We start from the raw sequence: 19,076 nt of genomic DNA, 5'->3' as shown, positions 1-19,076 counted from the left end.
GTCACTTATTTGCTTTAAAAAGTATTTTAAAATGTCAATGACGTCATACACCTCGTACGACCAGAGATACTGCTTTATGGCAATCCTTCAGTCACTGTGGTGCTTTCACGCTTTGCAATTTCTTTTCTCTCAAGGCATCGACAACACACCTGACACAGGTAGATACACGTGCTAGAAGAGTTTTTGCTAGAAGAAATTCTGGTCCCGCTTCGGATGCCACGATACCATCAAGCGGTATCTCTGGTCGTAATCAGTCCTTCACTGACCAATCAGCGTTCATAAGCAGAATGCTAGCGTGTTATGGGCAACAACAACTCAACCTGTAAGAAATCGAAATGACATAAGTAGCCTACTCGTTCATTCAACTTTCGAACTATAACCCATGTTGAACTTGCAAAACCTACAATCAAATCTGAGATTTCTCAACGGCGATCGGGTGAAAGAGACAAATGTAGCCGTCTAGTTCCATAGACTCCCATTAATTTTGCACTCGGGCGAATGCCCCCAGTGGAACTCTGGTGGAACTACAACCAAAATTCGATACAATAGGACTTAATAGGTAGTGGCCAGGCTCTCCGTAGACGGGCTCTGGTTGCATATTGCTTCTCCGTGTTCACAAGTTTCAGTCCTTTCAATATAAAAGTCTTCTCTACTGACTGACTCACTCATAAAGACAATCTTTGCCACCATCTCATGGTGAAATAATGTAACTTCTGTTCCTGTTCACGGTCAGGGACTATTCTTTCCAGCTGAAGGAAGCCTTTGTGATTTTACTTCATGAAAGTTGCATTGATATATATTTTTTAGCTTTCATTTTTGCATCGTGTGGTAACTCTGCTTCGTGTCATGCCTAACAACTCCCTTTAGCTGTGACTTATTTACGATACAGCACAGCCACTCGTACCTTATTGCTTACATGTTATGTGCTTTGAGACATGAGGTAATTTAAAGGTGACATATTATGCCGCTTTTCACAAGATGTAATATAAATCTATGGTGCCCCCAGAATGTGTCTGGGAAATTACAGCTGAAAATACAACCCAGATCATTGATTAGAGCTTGTCAAAGTTTCCCCTTTTTGGGTGTGAGCCAAAACGCGCTGTTTGTGTGTGTGTGTCCCTCTAAATGCAAAAGAGCTGCTGCTCCCCGCCCCCCGTTCAGAAGACGGATGATCCTTTACACGAGCTTCGGATACTCCGTCAATAACAAAACACGCAAATTTCAGTCAAATTTCAGAAATAAGTAGCGGAGTGCAGCCTTACGGAGAGACTCAGGAAGAGGTTGCAACTTTTAGACTTAACCTGGACGTTTCTGAATGGTTAGTGGATACAGTTATGTAGTTGTTGTGGAGTTACATTGATTCACCTCATTGACTTGAATGTGGCATCATGTTTAACTTTTTTTGGTCAAATAGTGCTCTGTGCAGCCAACGACAGAAGAGTTTGCATGCTTTGCTCAAACTTTTGCCATTGCGTTAGAACTGGTTACACTTTTGTCGCTAGCGAAAACCAAATGGCGGCGCCGTGTGTGGAAACATGCAGATTAAAGGGATACTTCACCGCTGGAAAGATGAATGTGTATTTAAATTGGGTCATGTATGTAGTAGAAATGTGAAATTATTTTAGAAGTTGGTACCTTCTAGACGGAGAAAAGTCAGAAAATGTATTTTTGGCTCATGTGGATGAAAGACAACTCCCAGAATACACTTTCTTCACTGCCCTACGAGGCCACGCCTACCAGTTACAGAGGCCAGTATCGGAAGAGTTGATACAAAAAGGTTACTAGTTGACTCGAAACTGAAAAGACGCCGTTTTATCGTAAATTTCCGTTACGAGTCTGCCCGGGCTCGTCCTCCTGACTGCCCGGCCGGTGTCGCTCCTCTGCTGCCTCGATCCTCCATCGTCTGCGGCTGTTCCTCGCAGTGTTGCGGCTCGTGCGGATTTCGGGATGTCCGCCATCCGGCTTTTGGTTTCTGCGGTCGCCATTCATTATGTTTAAATGCACACCTTTTGTTTCATTCGGACTGAATTCATTCCGATTGGTGAATCTGAATGTAGTGTTTACACGAACGGTAAACAAGTGAACGGTTGATGTGCGTTTTAGCATTGCTAAGAAAAAATAAGTGTGTAAGCATAGTCTGCGGAAAGTATTTCTACATCCCAATATGTGCGTGGAAAATTGTGCATGCATATTTCAGTGCCCGTTTTGTGCGAAGATGAAAACAGAGGTCTTTCGTTACAAGACGTGTTTGGGTCTTGGTGAGGTGATTTTTTACCTTCCTAAAGCACTAATGCCAATAAGCCATTAGGTGAGAACAGCCAAATGACACTGGAATACCAAAAACACCAACACTACAATCAAGCAATTGTCTTTGTTTTTCCACAGAAACAAAGAGAGAAGTCTTAAAATGTGAGATTTATTTGGTGAAAAACAGGGAAGAGATCCCATACATTCAATGGTTAAATCAGCACACTTTATGCAAGGCCACATTCCTTATGAGCCCCCATAAGGTGATGAGGATCCCCCCATATGGCTAGAACATTTGCCATCAGGGTGAGTTTGGTGACAGTTTTCAGCACACACTGGAGACTTGGGCGGTTCGCCGGCAGGCTTCACTGGCGGCTTGGGGTGTTCTCCGACAGGCTTCATTGGAGGCTTGGGCTGTTCGCCGACAGGCTTCATTGGAGGCTTGGGCTGTTCGGACGCAGGCTTCACTGGCGGCTTGGGCAGTTCGGACGCAGGCTTTACTGGAGGCTTGGGCTGTTCGGAAGCAGGCTTCACTGGAGGCTTGGGCTGTTCGGAAGCAGGCTTCACTGGAGGCTTGGGCTGTTCGGAAGCAGGCTTCACTGGAGGCTTGGGCTGTTCGGAAGCAGGCTTCACTGGAGGCTTGGGCTGTTCGGAAGCAGGCTTCACTGGAGGCTTGGGCTGTTCGGAAGCAGGCTTCACTGGAGGCTTGGGCTGTTCGGAAGCAGGCTTCACTGGAGGCTTGGGCTGTTCACCGTTGGGCTTCACTGGAGGCTTGGGCTGTTCGCCATTGGGCTTCACTGGAGGCTTGGGCTGTTCGGAAGCAGGCTTCACTGGAGGCTTGGGCTGTTCGCCGGCAGGCTTCACTGGAGGCTTGGGCTGTTCGCCGGCAGGCTTCACGGGAGGCTTGGGCTGTTCGCCGGCAGGCTTCACTGGAGGCTTGGGCTGTTCACCGTTGGGCTTCACTGGAGGCTTGGGCTGTTCGCTATTGGGCTTCACTGGAGGCTTGGGCTGTTCGCCGTTGGGCTTCACTGGAGGCTTGGGCTGTTCGCCGTTGGGCTTCACTGGATGCTTGGGCTGTTCGCCTGCAGGCTTTACTGGAGGCTTTGGCTGTTCGCCGGCAGGCTTTACTGGAGGCTTGGGCTGTCCACCGGCAGGCTTCACTGGAGGCTTGGGCTGTTCGATGGCAGGAGTCAATGTAGGATTCAGCGGTTCAGATCCAGGCGTCACTGGAGGACTCGGCAGTTCAGCTGCAGGCGTCTCTGGAGGATTCGGCAGTTCGGCTGCAGGCGTCACTGGAGGATTCGGCAGTTCGGCTGGAGGCGTCACTGGAGGATTCGGCAGCTCAGCTGGAGGCGTCGGCAGCTCGGCTGCTGGCGTCACTGGAGGATTCGGCAGCTCGGCAGCTGGCGTCTGCGGTTCGGCTGTAGGCTTCACTGTATGGATACAGATAATCCGCTTTAATCCAGTCTCAGATATACAGCATAAAACACAAATTGCAAGTTTCTTATTTTAAGTATTAATCGTAATTATCCATCCGGTGCTGGTTCGGCTGAATACTTTTGACACATAGAACGGTAAAGCAATAAAATCAAACAAGATAAACTGAAATAAAGCCGACCCAAACACTAATATAATAACATATCACATACCTGTATATGGAGCCATACACTGATGTCCACATCCATTGCTGCAGCATTTCTCATTGTTCGGACAGTCACTGTCATAGTAACACAACTCGGCACACATTCCTGCTCCAGACTTTGTGCTTGGACACACCCCTGGCTTTGCTATTATACAGACACATGACAGAGAAACCACATCACTGAATACTGAATGTCTCATTCACCACTTAAAAAATGTAAGTTGTCAAAGATGATCAGATTAGTTTTGACAGGAATATTCAGTCTTTCTACTTCGTAGTTTGACGTTTAGTTCAAAGTGTTACTTGCGGTTTCTTTGCAATTGTGAAATTTACTAGCAATTTCTGAGTGAACACTTGTTTATACACCATTTTTTCAGTCTTTCTTTTGGAATATCTTTAGCATCCATCAATAATTAAACTCACTGAAAACAGGCGGCACACACGCAGTCCCACAGGGAAATTGACAGCATTTGTGTCCTCCAGAGCAGTCTCTATCACGAAGACATCCTCGACGGGACGGCACGACGGTCAGCATCGCCGGACACTGACCCAACACTACAGAAGAGGATTCAAGAGGATAGTTAGGGGAGACCAGGAAGTGCTGTATAGCTTGTTTCAGCATTTGCAAGTCAGGGGTTTTGCAATACGTGCCACAAACTTTAATATAATATTCACATTTATCAGCTTCAAATCAAAGTAGCTTAGACATCTACCATTTCTCACTAAACTGCGTCAATTAGTTTCAAAGACTGAGAGTGCCGTTACAACCTATAGTTGGGCGAGTAATAGTGCAATGCTGATAGAAAACATGCACACCAGTAAATATGTGGTTTATACATTTACTGGTGTGTAACTAAGTGTACGTCTTCAAAAATTGTTATGCCATCCCCATGACCTCCCTCATTTCAAGCATTTTATTAGGCTACACAACACAAGAAAAGTTATAGCTCCCCATGTTAGAGGCTATTGAAGGCCTAAATAGTTGTTCAAATAGGGAAAACAAAACATGAAGCAGAAGTTTAAACTCAGGATTGATGTCTATGTGGTAACAATTGTGTAACCATATAGCATTAGTTGTCTTGATTTACAGTAAACTAAAATACTACATTAGTGATTGTATGGGTTTTACTTGTACAATGAAATAAATGCATAAACTTATGACAGGTTTGCATAATTAAAGCTTGCTTATTATTGAAACTAAACCACCATCTGAAGTTAAACTTCCGCTGGACGTCTGTACTTTTGTAAACCAATGTGCTGAGATGGGTCCAAGTCATATTTTGTAAGGCACTTTCTTCGGGCTGTGCAATGAAGCTAAAAGATCTTCTCACCTACGACTCCAGCGTCTGTTGTGCTCAAACATGCAGACAGACACAATAAAACAGCACTAAACAAGCAGTACACTCGAGCTGTCATCCTCATGACCTACGATCTCACAATCAACTCTGCTAGAAGATGTGCTGAATTAGTGAGTCAGGAGGGGCGAACAGGAAGGAACACAAAACTACAATGAAAAACTGTGTCGCTGCATCAAAACATCTGCTAAATCCCACAACAAACACTGTAAAAAGGGTTTAAAGAGCTTCTTGAAAACAAGTTTTTATAGATCCAAGGAGGTCTAGGTAACTCCAACCCTGATGAATCTCACCTGCCTGTAGCTTTCTAGTAGCCTAATCTTGAAGACCTTGATCAGCTTGTTCAGGTGTGTTTGATTAGGGTTGGATGTCGTAATAATTACAGTAATTAGGAGATGATTGAGCGTTTGCCAAAAGAATCTGTAGTGGTCAGGTGGTACAGCGGTCAAGTGGTACAAGTCGGAGTAGTACCAAAAGTTTTAACCGTAATAAAAAAATCTGTTTGAATGTCCTCTGCGATATCTTGTCCTTTTAACAGTTAAGGGGTTCTCCAGTGCCCTGACGCACTAGTCATTTTTCAGTTGCATCAGAGAATGTCTAATATGGGGAGAACTGCCACTCTCAGTAAACTTCCGGCTTCTGAACTGGTTGCAGTTCCACTCTGGTTCCATATGAGGGCGCTCACAGGACGAGTGCAGAATGAATGGAGGTCTATGGAGCTATACCCCTCAAAATCCACTTTTCTCGGGATATAATTTTTTGTCTAGTAATTTGAATGTTGTTTTCGAAAGGAGATGCAAAGAAATTACACATTGCTGGGTGTTCGATTTTTTAGAGTCACTTATTTGCTTTAAAAAGTATTTTAAAATGTCAATGACGTCATACACCTCGTACGACCAGAGATACTGCTTTATGGCAATCCTTCAGTCACTGTGGTGCTTTCACGCTTTGCAATTTCTTTTCTCTCAAGGCATCGACAACACACCTGACACAGGTAAATACACGTGCTAGAAGAGTTTTTGCTAGAAGAAATTCTGGTCCCGCTTCGGATGCCACGATACCATCAAGCGGTATCTCTGGTCGTAATCAGTCCTTCACTGACCAATCAGCGTTCATAAGCAGAATGCTAGCGTGTTATGGGCAACAACAACTCAACCTGTAAGAAATCGAAATGACATAAGTAGCCTACTCGTTCATTCAACTTTCGAACTATAACCCATGTTGAACTTGCAAAACCTACAATCAAATCTGAGATTTCTCAACGGCGATCGGGTGAAAGAGACAAATGTAGCCGTCTAGTTCCATAGACTCCCATTAATTTTGCACTCGGGCGAATGCCCCCAGTGGAACTCTGGTGGAACTACAACCAAAATTCGATACAATAGGACTTAATAGGTAGTGGCCAGGCTCTCCGTAGACGGGCTCTGGTTGCATATTGCTTCTCCGTGTTCACAAGTTTCAGTCCTTTCAATATAAAAGTCTTCTCTACTGACTGACTCACTCATAAAGACAATCTTTGCCACCATCTCATGGTGAAATAATGTAACTTCTGTTCCTGTTCACGGTCAGGGACTATTCTTTCCAGCTGAAGGAAGCCTTTGTGATTTTACTTCATGAAAGTTGCATTGATATATATTTTTTAGCTTTCATTTTTGCATCGTGTGGTAACTCTGCTTCGTGTCATGCCTAACAACTCCCTTTAGCTGTGACTTATTTACGATACAGCACAGCCACTCGTACCTTATTGCTTACATGTTATGTGCTTTGAGACATGAGGTAATTTAAAGGTGACATATTATGCCGCTTTTCACAAGATGTAATATAAATCTATGGTGCCCCCAGAATGTGTCTGGGAAATTACAGCTGAAAATACAACCCAGATCATTGATTAGAGCTTGTCAAAGTTTCCCCTTTTTGGGTGTGAGCCAAAACGCGCTGTTTGTGTGTGTGTGTCCCTCTAAATGCAAAAGAGCTGCTGCTCCCCGCCCCCCGTTCAGAAGACGGATGATCCTTTACACGAGCTTCGGATACTCCGTCAATAACAAAACACGCAAATTTCAGTCAAATTTCAGAAATAAGTAGCGGAGTGCAGCCTTACGGAGAGACTCAGGAAGAGGTTGCAACTTTTAGACTTAACCTGGACGTTTCTGAATGGTTAGTGGATACAGTTATGTAGTTGTTGTGGAGTTACATTGATTCACCTCATCGACTTGAATGTGGCATCATGTTTAACTTTTTTTGGTCAAATAGTGCTCTGTGCAGCCAACGACAGAAGAGTTTGCATGCTTTGCTCAAACTTTTGCCATTGCGTTAGAACTGGTTACACTTTTGTCGCTAGCGAAAACCAAATGGCGGCGCCGTGTGTGGAAACATGCAGATTAAAGGGATACTTCACCGCTGGAAAGATGAATGTGTATTTAAATTGGGTCATGTATGTAGTAGAAATGTGAAATTATTTTAGAAGTTGGTACCTTCTAGACGGAGAAAAGTCAGAAAATGTATTTTTGGCTCATGTGGATGAAAGACAACTCCCAGAATACACTTTCTTCACTGCCCTACGAGGCCACGCCTACCAGTTACAGAGGCCAGTATCGGAAGAGTTGATACAAAAAGGTTACTAGTTGACTCGAAACTGAAAAGACGCCGTTTTATCGTAAATTTCCGTTACGAGTCTGCCCGGGCTCGTCCTCCTGACTGCCGGGCCGGTGTCGCTCCTCTGCTGCCTCGATCCTCCATCGTCTGCGGCTGTTCCTCGCAGTGTTGCGGCTCGTGCGGATTTCGGGATGTCCGCCATCCGGCTTTTGGTTTCTGCGGTCGCCATTCATTATGTTTAAATGCACACCTTTTGTTTCATTCGGACTGAATTCATTCCGATTGGTGAATCTGAATGTAGTGTTTACACGAACGGTAAACAAGTGAACGGTTGATGTGCGTTTTAGCATTGCTAAGAAAAAATAAGTGTGTAAGCATAGTCTGCGGAAAGTATTTCTACATCCCAATATGTGCGTGGAAAATTGTGCATGCATATTTCAGTGCCCGTTTTGTGCGAAGATGAAAACAGAGGTCTTTCGTTACAAGACGTGTTTGGGTCTTGGTGAGGTGATTTTTTACCTTCCTAAAGCACTAATGCCAATAAGCCATTAGGTGAGAACAGCCAAATGACACTGGAATACCAAAAACACCAACACTACAATCAAGCAATTGTCTTTGTTTTTCCACAGAAACAAAGAGAGAAGTCTTAAAATGTGAGATTTATTTGGTGAAAAACAGGGAAGAGATCCCATACATTCAATGGTTAAATCAGCACACTTTATGCAAGGCCACATTCCTTATGAGCCCCCATAAGGTGATGAGGATCCCCCCATATGGCTAGAACATTTGCCATCAGGGTGAGTTTGGTGACAGTTTTCAGCACACACTGGAGACTTGGGCGGTTCGCCGGCAGGCTTCACTGGCGGCTTGGGGTGTTCTCCGACAGGCTTCATTGGAGGCTTGGGCTGTTCGCCGACAGGCTTCATTGGAGGCTTGGGCTGTTCGGACGCAGGCTTCACTGGCGGCTTGGGCAGTTCGGACGCAGGCTTCACTGGAGGCTTGGGCTGTTCGGAAGCAGGCTTCACTGGAGGCTTGGGCTGTTCGGAAGCAGGCTTCACTGGAGGCTTGGGCTGTTCGGAAGCAGGCTTCACTGGAGGCTTGGGCTGTTCGGAAGCAGGCTTCACTGGAGGCTTGGGCTGTTCGGAAGCAGGCTTCACTGGAGGCTTGGGCTGTTCGGAAGCAGGCTTCACTGGAGGCTTGGGCTGTTCGGAAGCAGGCTTCACTGGAGGCTTGGGCTGTTCGGAAGCAGGCTTCACTGGAGGCTTGGGCTGTTCACCGTTGGGCTTCACTGGAGGCTTGGGCTGTTCGCCATTGGGCTTCACTGGAGGCTTGGGCTGTTCGGAAGCAGGCTTCACTGGAGGCTTGGGCTGTTCGCCGGCAGGCTTCACGGGAGGCTTGGGCTGTTCGCCGGCAGGCTTCACTGGAGGCTTGGGCTGTTCACCGTTGGGCTTCACTGGAGGCTTGGGCTGTTCGCTATTGGGCTTCACTGGAGGCTTGGGCTGTTCGCCGTTGGGCTTCACTGGAGGCTTGGGCTGTTCGCCGTTGGGCTTCACTGGATGCTTGGGCTGTTCGCCTGCAGGCTTTACTGGAGGCTTTGGCTGTTCGCCGGCAGGCTTTACTGGAGGCTTGGGCTGTCCGCCGGCAGGCTTCACTGGAGGCTTGGGCTGTTCGATGGCAGGAGTCAATGTAGGATTCAGCGGTTCAGATCCAGGCGTCACTGGAGGACTCGGCAGTTCAGCTGCAGGCGTCTCTGGAGGATTCGGCAGTTCGGCTGCAGGCGTCACTGGAGGATTCGGCAGTTCGGCTGGAGGCGTCACTGGAGGATTCGGCAGCTCAGCTGGAGGCGTCGGCAGCTCGGCTGCTGGCGTCACTGGAGGATTCGGCAGCTCGGCAGCTGGCGTCTGCGGTTCGGCTGTAGGCTTCACTGTATGGATACAGATAATCCGCTTTAATCCAGTCTCAGATATACAGCATAAAACACAAATTGCAAGTTTCTTATTTTAAGTATTAATCGTAATTATCCATCCGGTGCTGGTTCGGCTGAATACTTTAGACACATAGAACGGTAAAGCAATAAAATCAAACAAGATAAACTGAAATAAAGCCGACCCAAACACTAATATAATAACATATCACATACCTGTATATGGAGCCATACACTGATGTCCACATCCATTGCTGCAGCATTTCTCATTGTTCGGACAGTCACTGTCATAGTAACACAACTCGGCACACATTCCTGCTCCAGACTTTGTGCTTGGACACACCCCTGGCTTTGCTATTATACAGACACATGACAGAGAAACCACATCACTGAATACTGAATGTCTCATTCACCACTTAAAAAATGTAAGTTGTCAAAGATGATCAGATTAGTTTTGACAGGAATATTCAGTCTTTCTACTTCGTAGTTTGACGTTTAGTTCAAAGTGTTACTTGCGGTTTCTTTGCAATTGTGAAATTTACTAGCAATTTCTGAGTGAACACTTGTTTATACACCATTTTTTCAGTCTTTCTTTTGGAATATCTTTAGCATCCATCAATAATTAAACTCACTGAAAACAGGCGGCACACACGCAGTCCCACAGGGAAATTGACAGCATTTGTGTCCTCCAGAGCAGTCTCTATCACGAAGACATCCTCGACGGGACGGCACGACGGTCAGCATCGCCGGACACTGACCGGACACTACAGAAGAGGATTCAAGAGGATAGTTAGGGGAGACCAGGAAGTGCTGTATAGCTTGTTTCAGCATTTGCAAGTCAGGGGTTTTGCAATACGTGCCACAAACTTTAATATAATATTCACATTTATCAGCTTCAAATCAAAGTAGCTTAGACATCTACCATTTCTCACTAAACTGCGTCAATTAGTTTCAAAGACTGAGAGTGCCGTTACAACCTATAGTTGGGCGAGTAATAGTGCAATGCTGATAGAAAACATGCACACCAGTAAATATGTGGTTTATACATTTACTGGTGTGTAACTAAGTGTACGTCTTCAAAAATTGTTATGCCATCCCCATGACCTCCCTCATTTCAAGCATTTTATTAGGCTACACAACACAAGAAAAGTTATAGCTCCCCATGTTAGAGGCTATTGAAGGCCTAAATAGTTGTTCAAATAGGGAAAACAAAACATGAAGCAGAAGTTTAAACTCAGGATTGATGTCTATGTGGTAACAATTGTGTAACCATATAGCATTAGTTGTCTTGATTTACAGTAAACTAAAATACTACATTAGTGATTGTATGGGTTTTACTTGTACAATGAAATAAATGCATAAACTTATGACAGGTTTGCATAATTAAAGCTTGCTTATTATTGAAACTAAACCACCATACGAAGTTAAACTTCCGCTGGACGTCTAGGTACTTTTGTAAACCAATGTGCTGAGATGGGTCCAAGTCATATTTTGTAAGGCACTTTCTTCGGGCTGTGCAATGAAGCTAAAAGATCTTCTCACCTACGACTCCAGCGTCTGTTGTGCTCAAACATGCAGACAGACAATAAAACAGCACTAAACAAGCAGTACACTCGAGCTGTCATCCTCATGACCTACGATCTCACAATCAACTCTGCTAGAAGATGTGCTGAATTAGTGAGTCAGGAGGGGCGAACAGGAAGGAACACAAAACTACAATGAAAAACTGTGTCGCTGCATCAAAACATCTGCTAAATCCCACAACAAACACTGTAAAAAGGGTTTAAAGAGCTTCTTGAAAACAAGTTTTTATAGATCCAAGGAGGTCTAGGTAACTCCAACCCTGATGAATCTCACCTGCCTGTAGCTTTCTAGTAGCCTAATCTTGAAGACCTTGATCAGCTTGTTCAGGTGTGTTTGATTAGGGTTGGATGTCGTAATAATTACAGTAATTAGGAGATGATTGAGCGTTTGCCAAAAGAATCTGTAGTGGTCAGGTGGTACAGCGGTCAAGTGGTACAAGTCGGAGTAGTACCAAAAGTTTTAACCGTAATAAAAAAATCTGTTTGAATGTCCTCTGCGATATCTTGTCCTTTTAACAGTTAAGGGGTTCTCCAGTGCCCTGACGCACTAGTCATTTTTCAGTTGCATCAGAGAATGTCTAATATGGGGAGAACTGCCACTCTCAGTAAACTTCCGGCTTCTGAACTGGTTGCAGTTCCACTCTGGTTCCATATGAGGGCGCTCACAGGACGAGTGCAGAATGAATGGAGGTCTATGGAGCTATACCCCTCAAAATCCACTTTTCTCGGGATATAATTTTTTGTCTAGTAATTTGAATGTTGTTTTCGAAAGGAGATGCAAAGAAATTACACATTGCTGGGTGTTCGATTTTTTAGAGTCACTTATTTGCTTTAAAAAGTATTTTAAAATGTCAATGACGTCATACACCTCGTACGACCAGAGATACTGCTTTATGGCAATCCTTCAGTCACTGTGGTGCTTTCACGCTTTGCAATTTCTTTTCTCTCAAGGCATCGACAACACACCTGACACAGGTAAATACACGTGCTAGAAGAGTTTTTGCTAGAAGAAATTCTGGTCCCGCTTCGGATGCCACGATACCATCAAGCGGTATCTCTGGTCGTAATCAGTCCTTCACTGACCAATCAGCGTTCATAAGCAGAATGCTAGCGTGTTATGGGCAACAACAACTCAACCTGTAAGAAATCGAAATGACATAAGTACTCGTTCATTCAACTTTCGAACTATAACCCATGTTGAACTTGCAAAACCTACAATCAAATCTGAGATTTCTCAACGGCGATCGGGTGAAAGAGACAAATGTAGCCGTCTAGTTCCATAGACTCCCATTAATTTTGCACTCGGGCGAATGCCCCCAGTGGAACTCTGGTGGAACTACAACCAAAATTCGATACAATAGGACTTAATAGGTAGTGGCCAGGCTCTCCGTAGACGGGCTCTGGTTGCATATTGCTTCTCCGTGTTCACAAGTTTCAGTCCTTTCAATATAAAAGTCTTCTCTACTGACTGACTCACTCATAAAGACAATCTTTGCCACCATCTCATGGTGAAATAATGTAACTTCTGTTCCTGTTCACGGTCAGGGACTATTCTTTCCAGCTGAAGGAAGCCTTTGTGATTTTACTTCATGAAAGTTGCATTGATATATATTTTTTAGCTTTCATTTTTGCATCGTATGGTAACTCTGCTTCGTGTCATGCCTAACAACTCCCTTTAGCTGTGACTTATTTACGATACAGCACAGCCACTCGTACCTTATTGCTTACATGCTATGTGCTTTGAGACATGAGGTAATTTAAAGGTGACATATTATGCCGCTTTTCACAAGATGTAATATAAATCTATGGTGCCCCCAGAATGTGTCTGGGAAATTACAGCTGAAAATACAACCCAGATCATTGATTAGAGCTTGTCAAAGTTTCCCCTTTTTGGGTGTGAGCCAAAACGCGCTGTTTGTGTGTGTGTGTCCCTCTAAATGCAAAAGAGCTGCTGCTCCCCGCCCCCCGTTCAGAAGACGGATGATCCTTTACGCGAGCTTCGGATACTCCGTCAATAACAAAACACGCAAATTTCAGTCAAATTTCAGAAATAAGTAGCGGAGTGCAGCCTTACGGAGAGACTCAGGAAGAGGTTGCAACTTTTAGACTTAACCTGGACGTTTCTGAATGGTTAGTGGATACAGTTATGTAGTTGTTGTGGAGTTACATTGATTCACCTCATCGACTTGAATGTGGCATCATGTTTAACTTTTTTTGGTCAAATAGTGCTCTGTGCAGCCAACGACAGAAGAGTTTGCATGCTTTGCTCAAACTTTTGCCATTGCGTTAGAACTGGTTACACTTTTGTCGCTAGCGAAAACCAAATGGCGGCGCCGTGTGTGGAAACATGCAGATTAAAGGGATACTTCACCGCTGGAAAGATGAATGTGTATTTAAATTGGGTCATGTATGTAGTAGAAATGTGAAATTATTTTAGAAGTTGGTACCTTCTAGACGGAGAAAAGTCAGAAAATGTATTTTTGGCTCATGTGGATGAAAGACAACTCCCAGAATACACTTTCTTCACTGCCCTACGAGGCCACGCCTACCAGTTACAGAGGCCAGTATCGGAAGAGTTGATACAAAAAGGTTACTAGTTGACTCGAAACTGAAAAGACGCCGTTTTATCGTAAATTTCCGTTACGAGTCTGCCCGGGCTCGTCCTCCTGACTGCCGGGCCGGTCTCGCTCCTCTGCTGCCTCGATCCTCCATCGTCCGCGGCTGTTCCTCGCAGTGTTGCGGCTCGTGCGGATTTCGGGATGTCCGCCATCCGGCTTTTGGTTTCTGCGGTCGCCATTCATTATGTTTAAATGCACACCTTTTGTTTCATTCGGACTGAATTCATTCCGATTGGTGAATCTGAATGTAGTGTTTACACGAACGGTAAACAAGTGAACGGTTGATGTGCGTTTTAGCATTGCTAAGAAAAAATAAGTGTGTAAGCATAGTCTGCGGAAAGTATTTCTACATCCCAATATGTGCGTGGAAAATTGTGCATGCATATTTCAGTGCCCGTTTTGTGCGAAGATGAAAACAGAGGTCTTTCGTTACAAGACGTGTTTGGGTCTTGGTGAGGTGATTTTTTACCTTCCTAAAGCACTAATGCCAATAAGCCATTAGGTGAGAACAGCCAAATGACACTGGAATACCAAAAACACCAACACTACAATCAAGCAATTGTCTTTGTTTTTCCACAGAAACAAAGAGAGAAGTCTTAAAATGTGAGATTTATTTGGTGAAAAACAGGGAAGAGATCCCATACATTCAATGGTTAAATCAGCACACTTTATGCAAGGCCACATTCCTTATGAGCCCCCATAAGGTGATGAGGATCCCCCCATATGGCTAGAACATTTGCCATCAGGGTGAGTTTGGTGACAGTTTTCAGCACACACTGGAGACTTGGGCGGTTCGCCGGCAGGCTTCACTGGCGGCTTGGGGTGTTCTCCGACAGGCTTCATTGGAGGCTTGGGCTGTTCGCCGACAGGCTTCATTGGAGGCTTGGGCTGTTCGGACGCAGGCTTCACTGGCGGCTTGGGCAGTTCGGACGCAGGCTTTACTGGAGGCTTGGGCTGTTCGGAAGCAGGCTTCACTGGAGGCTTGGGCTGTTCGGAAGCAGGCTTCACTGGAGGCTTGGGCTGTTCGGAAGCAGGCTTCACTGGAGGCTTGGGCTGTTCGGAAGCAGGCTTCACTGGAGGCTTGGGCTGTTCGGAAGCAGGCTTCACTGGAGGCTTGGGCTGTTCGGAAGCAGGCTTCACTGGAGGCTTGGGCTGTTCGGAAGCAGGCTTCACTGGAGGCTTGGGCTGTTCACCGTTGGGCTTCACTGGAGGCTTGGGCTGTTCGCCATTGGGCTTCACTGGAGGCTTGGGCTGTTCGGAAGCAGGCTTCACTGGAGGCTTGGGCTGTTCGCCGGCAGGCTTCACGGGAGGCTTGGGCTGTTCGCCGGCAGGCTTCACTGGAGGCTTGGGCTGTTCGCTATTGGGCTTCACTGGAGGCTTGGGCTGTTCGCCGTTGGGCTTCACTGGAGGCTTGGGCTGTTCGCCGTTGGGCTTCACTGGATGCTTGGGCTGTTCGCCTGCAGGCTTTACTGGAGGCTTTGGCTGTTCGCCGGCAGGCTTTACTGGAGGCTTGGGCTGTCCGCCGGCAGGCTTCACTGGAGGCTTGGGCTGTTCGATGGCAGGAGTCAATGTAGGATTCAGCGGTTCAGATCCAGGCGTCACTGGAGGACTCGGCAGTTCAGCTGCAGGCGTCTCTGGAGGATTCGGCAGTTCGGCTGCAGGCGTCACTGGAGGATTCGGCAGTTCGGCTGGAGGCGTCACTGGAGGATTCGGCAGCTCAGCTGGAGGCGTCGGCAGCTCGGCTGCTGGCGTCACTGGAGGATTCGGCAGCTCGGCAGCTGGCGTCTGCGGTTCGGCTGTAGGCTTCACTGTATGGATACAGATAATCCGCTTTAATCCAGTCTCAGATATACAGCATAAAACACAAATTGCAAGTTTCTTATTTTAAGTATTAATCGTAATTATCCATCCGGTGCTGGTTCGGCTGAATACTTTTGACACATAGAACGGTAAAGCAATAAAATCAAACAAGATAAACTGAAATAAAGCCGACCCAAACACTAATATAATAACATATCACATACCTGTATATGGAGCCATACACTGATGTCCACATCCATTGCTGCAGCATTTCTCATTGTTCGGACAGTCACTGTCATAGTAACACAACTCGGCACACATTCCTGCTCCAGACTTTGTGCTTGGACACACCCCTGGCTTTGCTATTATACAGACACATGACAGAGAAACCACATCACTGAATACTGAATGTCTCATTCACCACTTAAAAAATGTAAGTTGTCAAAGATGATCAGATTAGTTTTGACAGGAATATTCAGTCTTTCTACTTCGTAGTTTGACGTTTAGTTCAAAGTGTTACTTGCGGTTTCTTTGCAATTGTGAAATTTACTAGCAATTTCTGAGTGAACACTTGTTTATACACCATTTTTTCAGTCTTTCTTTTGGAATATCTTTAGCATCCATCAATAATTAAACTCACTGAAAACAGGCGGCACACACGCAGTCCCACAGGGAAATTGACAGCATTTGTGTCCTCCAGAGCAGTCTCTATCACGAAGACATCCTCGACGGGACGGCACGACGGTCAGCATCGCCGGACACTGACCGGACACTACAGAAGAGGATTCAAGAGGATAGTTAGGGGAGACCAGGAAGTGCTGTATAGCTTGTTTCAGCATTTGCAAGTCAGGGGTTTTGCAATACGTGCCACAAACTTTAATATAATATTCACATTTATCAGCTTCAAATCAAAGTAGCTTAGACATCTACCATTTCTCACTAAACTGCGTCAATTAGTTTCAAAGACTGAGAGTGCCGTTACAACCTATAGTTGGGCGAGTAATAGTGCAATGCTGATAGAAAACATGCACACCAGTAAATATGTGGTTTATACATTTACTGGTGTGTAACTAAGTGTACGTCTTCAAAAATTGTTATGCCATCCCCATGACCTCCCTCATTTCAAGCATTTTATTAGGCTACACAACACAAGAAAAGTTATAGCTCCCCATGTTAGAGGCTATTGAAGGCCTAAATAGTTGTTCAAATAGGGAAAACAAAACATGAAGCAGAAGTTTAAACTCAGGATTGATGTCTATGTGGTAACAATTGTGTAACCATATAGCATTAGTTGTCTTGATTTACAGTAAACTAAAATACTACATTAGTGATTGTATGGGTTTTACTTGTACAATGAAATAAATGCATAAACTTATGACAGGTTTGCATAATTAAAGCTTGCTTATTATTGAAACTAAACCACCATCTGAAGTTAAACTTCCGCTGGACGTCTGTACTTTTGTAAACCAATGTGCTGAGATGGGTCCAAGTCATATTTTGTAAGGCACTTTCTTCGGGCTGTGCAATGAAGCTAAAAGATCTTCTCACCTACGACTCCAGCGTCTGTTGTGCTCAAACATGCAGACAGACACAATAAAACAGCACTAAACAAGCAGTACACTCGAGCTGTCATCCTCATGACCTACGATCTCACAATCAACTCTGCTAGAAGATGTGCTGAATTAGTGAGTCAGGAGGGGCGAACAGGAAGGAACACAAAACTACAATGAAAAACTGTGTCGCTGCATCAAAACATCTGCTAAATCCCACAACAAACACTGTAAAAAGGGTTTAAAGAGCTTCTTGAAAACAAGTTTTTATAGATCCAAGGAGGTCTAGGTAACTCCAACACTGATGAATCTCACCTGCCTGTAGCTTTCTAGTAGCCTAATCTTGAAGACCTTGATCAGCTTGTTCAGGTGTGTTTGATTAGGGTTGGATGTCGTAATAATTACAGTAATTAGGAGATGATTGAGCGTTTGCCAAAAGAATCTGTAGTGGTCAGGTGGTACAGCGGTCAAGTGGTACAAGTCGGAGTAGTACCAAAAGTTTTAACCGTAATAAAAAAATCTGTTTGAATGTCCTCTGCGATATCTTGTCCTTTTAACAGTTAAGGGGTTCTCCAGTGCCCTGACGCACTAGTCATTTTTCAGTTGCATCAGAGAATGTCTAATATGGGGAGAACTGCCACTCTCAGTAAACTTCCGGCTTCTGAACTGGTTGCAGTTCCACTCTGGTTCCATATGAGGGCGCTCACAGGACGAGTGCAGAATGAATGGAGGTCTATGGAGCTATACCCCTCAAAATCCACTTTTCTCGGGATATAATTTTTTGTCTAGTAATTTGAATGTTGTTTTCGAAAGGAGATGCAAAGAAATTACACATTGCTGGGTGTTCGATTTTTTAGAGTCACTTATTTGCTTTAAAAAGTATTTTAAAATGTCAATGACGTCATACACCTCGTACGACCAGAGATACTGCTTTATGGCAATCCTTCAGTCACTGTGGTGCTTTCACGCTTTGCAATTTCTTTTCTCTCAAGGCATCGACAACACACCTGACACAGGTAAATACACGTGCTAGAAGAGTTTTTGCTAGAAGAAATTCTGGTCCCGCTTCGGATGCCACGATACCATCAAGCGGTATCTCTGGTCGTAATCAGTCCTTCACTGACCAATCAGCGTTCATAAGCAGAATGCTAGCGTGTTATGGGCAACAACAACTCAACCTGTAAGAAATCGAAATGACATAAGTACTCGTTCATTCAACTTTCGAACTATAACCCATGTTGAACTTGCAAAACCTACAATCAAATCTGAGATTTCTCAACGGCGATCGGGTGAAAGAGACAAATGTAGCCGTCTAGTTCCATAGACTCCCATTAATTTTGCACTCGGGCGAATGCCCCCAGTGGAACTCTGGTGGAACTACAACCAAAATTCGATACAATAGGACTTAATAGGTAGTGGCCAGGCTCTCCGTAGACGGGCTCTGGTTGCATATTGCTTCTCCGTGTTCACAAGTTTCAGTCCTTTCAATATAAAAGTCTTCTCTACTGACTGACTCACTCATAAAGACAATCTTTGCCACCATCTCATGGTGAAATAATGTAACTTCTGTTCCTGTTCACGGTCAGGGACTATTCTTTCCAGCTGAAGGAAGCCTTTGTGATTTTACTTCATGAAAGTTGCATTGATATATATTTTTTAGCTTTCATTTTTGCATCGTGTGGTAACTCTGCTTCGTGTCATGCCTAACAACTCCCTTTAGCTGTGACTTATTTACGATACAGCACAGCCACTCGTACCTTATTGC

The 19,076-nt window shown here is 44.9% G+C and overlaps 3 protein-coding genes across 14 annotated transcripts; all 3 read right to left on the bottom strand.

The window, feature by feature from the left end:
- Positions 1-2,217: 2,217 nt before the first annotated feature.
- Positions 2,218-5,889, bottom strand: LOC307007144 (uncharacterized protein). Of its 4 annotated transcripts, none has more exons than XM_079628850.1 (4): positions 5,221-5,542; positions 4,313-4,444; positions 3,897-4,034; positions 2,218-3,680 (listed from the first exon to the last, which is right to left on the bottom strand). In XM_079628850.1, exons 1-4 carry the CDS (start codon positions 5,309-5,311, stop codon positions 2,494-2,496), a joined length of 1,548 nt encoding a protein of 515 aa, XP_079484976.1. In that variant the 5' UTR covers positions 5,312-5,542; the 3' UTR covers positions 2,218-2,493. The 4 variants fall into 4 exon arrangements, with proteins under 4 accessions (XP_079484976.1, XP_079484979.1, XP_079484978.1 ...); XM_079628853.1 differs by having other exon boundaries at positions 2,403-3,680; positions 5,538-5,889; XM_079628852.1 differs by having other exon boundaries at positions 2,403-3,680; positions 5,327-5,548.
- Positions 5,890-8,438: 2,549 nt separating this feature from the next.
- LOC307007613 (uncharacterized protein) lies at positions 8,439-11,675 on the bottom strand. 4 transcript variants are annotated; one of them, XM_079629800.1, is made up of 4 exons: positions 11,303-11,619; positions 10,393-10,524; positions 9,977-10,114; positions 8,439-9,760 (listed from the first exon to the last, which is right to left on the bottom strand). In XM_079629800.1, the coding sequence occupies exons 2-4, from the start codon at positions 10,502-10,504 to the stop codon at positions 8,574-8,576; spliced, it is 1,437 nt and encodes a 478-aa protein (XP_079485926.1). In that variant the 5' UTR covers positions 10,505-10,524; positions 11,303-11,619; the 3' UTR covers positions 8,439-8,573. The 4 variants fall into 4 exon arrangements, with proteins under 4 accessions (XP_079485926.1, XP_079485927.1, XP_079485929.1 ...); XM_079629801.1 differs by having other exon boundaries at positions 8,477-9,760; positions 11,618-11,675; XM_079629803.1 differs by having other exon boundaries at positions 8,477-9,760; positions 11,407-11,619.
- A 2,787-nt stretch (positions 11,676-14,462) lies between these two features.
- On the bottom strand, positions 14,463-17,678 carry LOC307007335 (uncharacterized protein). Of its 6 annotated transcripts, none has more exons than XM_079629246.1 (5): positions 17,310-17,628; positions 16,402-16,533; positions 15,986-16,123; positions 14,904-15,769; positions 14,463-14,869 (listed from the first exon to the last, which is right to left on the bottom strand). In XM_079629246.1, the coding sequence occupies exons 1-5, from the start codon at positions 17,398-17,400 to the stop codon at positions 14,867-14,869; spliced, it is 1,230 nt and encodes a 409-aa protein (XP_079485372.1). In that variant the 5' UTR covers positions 17,401-17,628; the 3' UTR covers positions 14,463-14,866. The 6 variants fall into 6 exon arrangements, with proteins under 6 accessions (XP_079485372.1, XP_079485371.1, XP_079485370.1 ...); XM_079629249.1 differs by having other exon boundaries at positions 14,552-14,869; positions 17,627-17,674; XM_079629248.1 differs by having other exon boundaries at positions 14,552-14,869; positions 17,416-17,630.
- Between the last annotated feature and the right edge of the window lie 1,398 nt (positions 17,679-19,076).

This window comes from Phoxinus phoxinus (assembly GCF_949152265.1).
Source record: "Phoxinus phoxinus genome assembly, chromosome: 1".
In the NCBI taxonomy this organism is placed as follows: Eukaryota; Metazoa; Chordata; class Actinopteri; order Cypriniformes; family Leuciscidae; genus Phoxinus; species Phoxinus phoxinus.
This window is presented reverse-complemented; position numbering and strand designations above follow the sequence as displayed.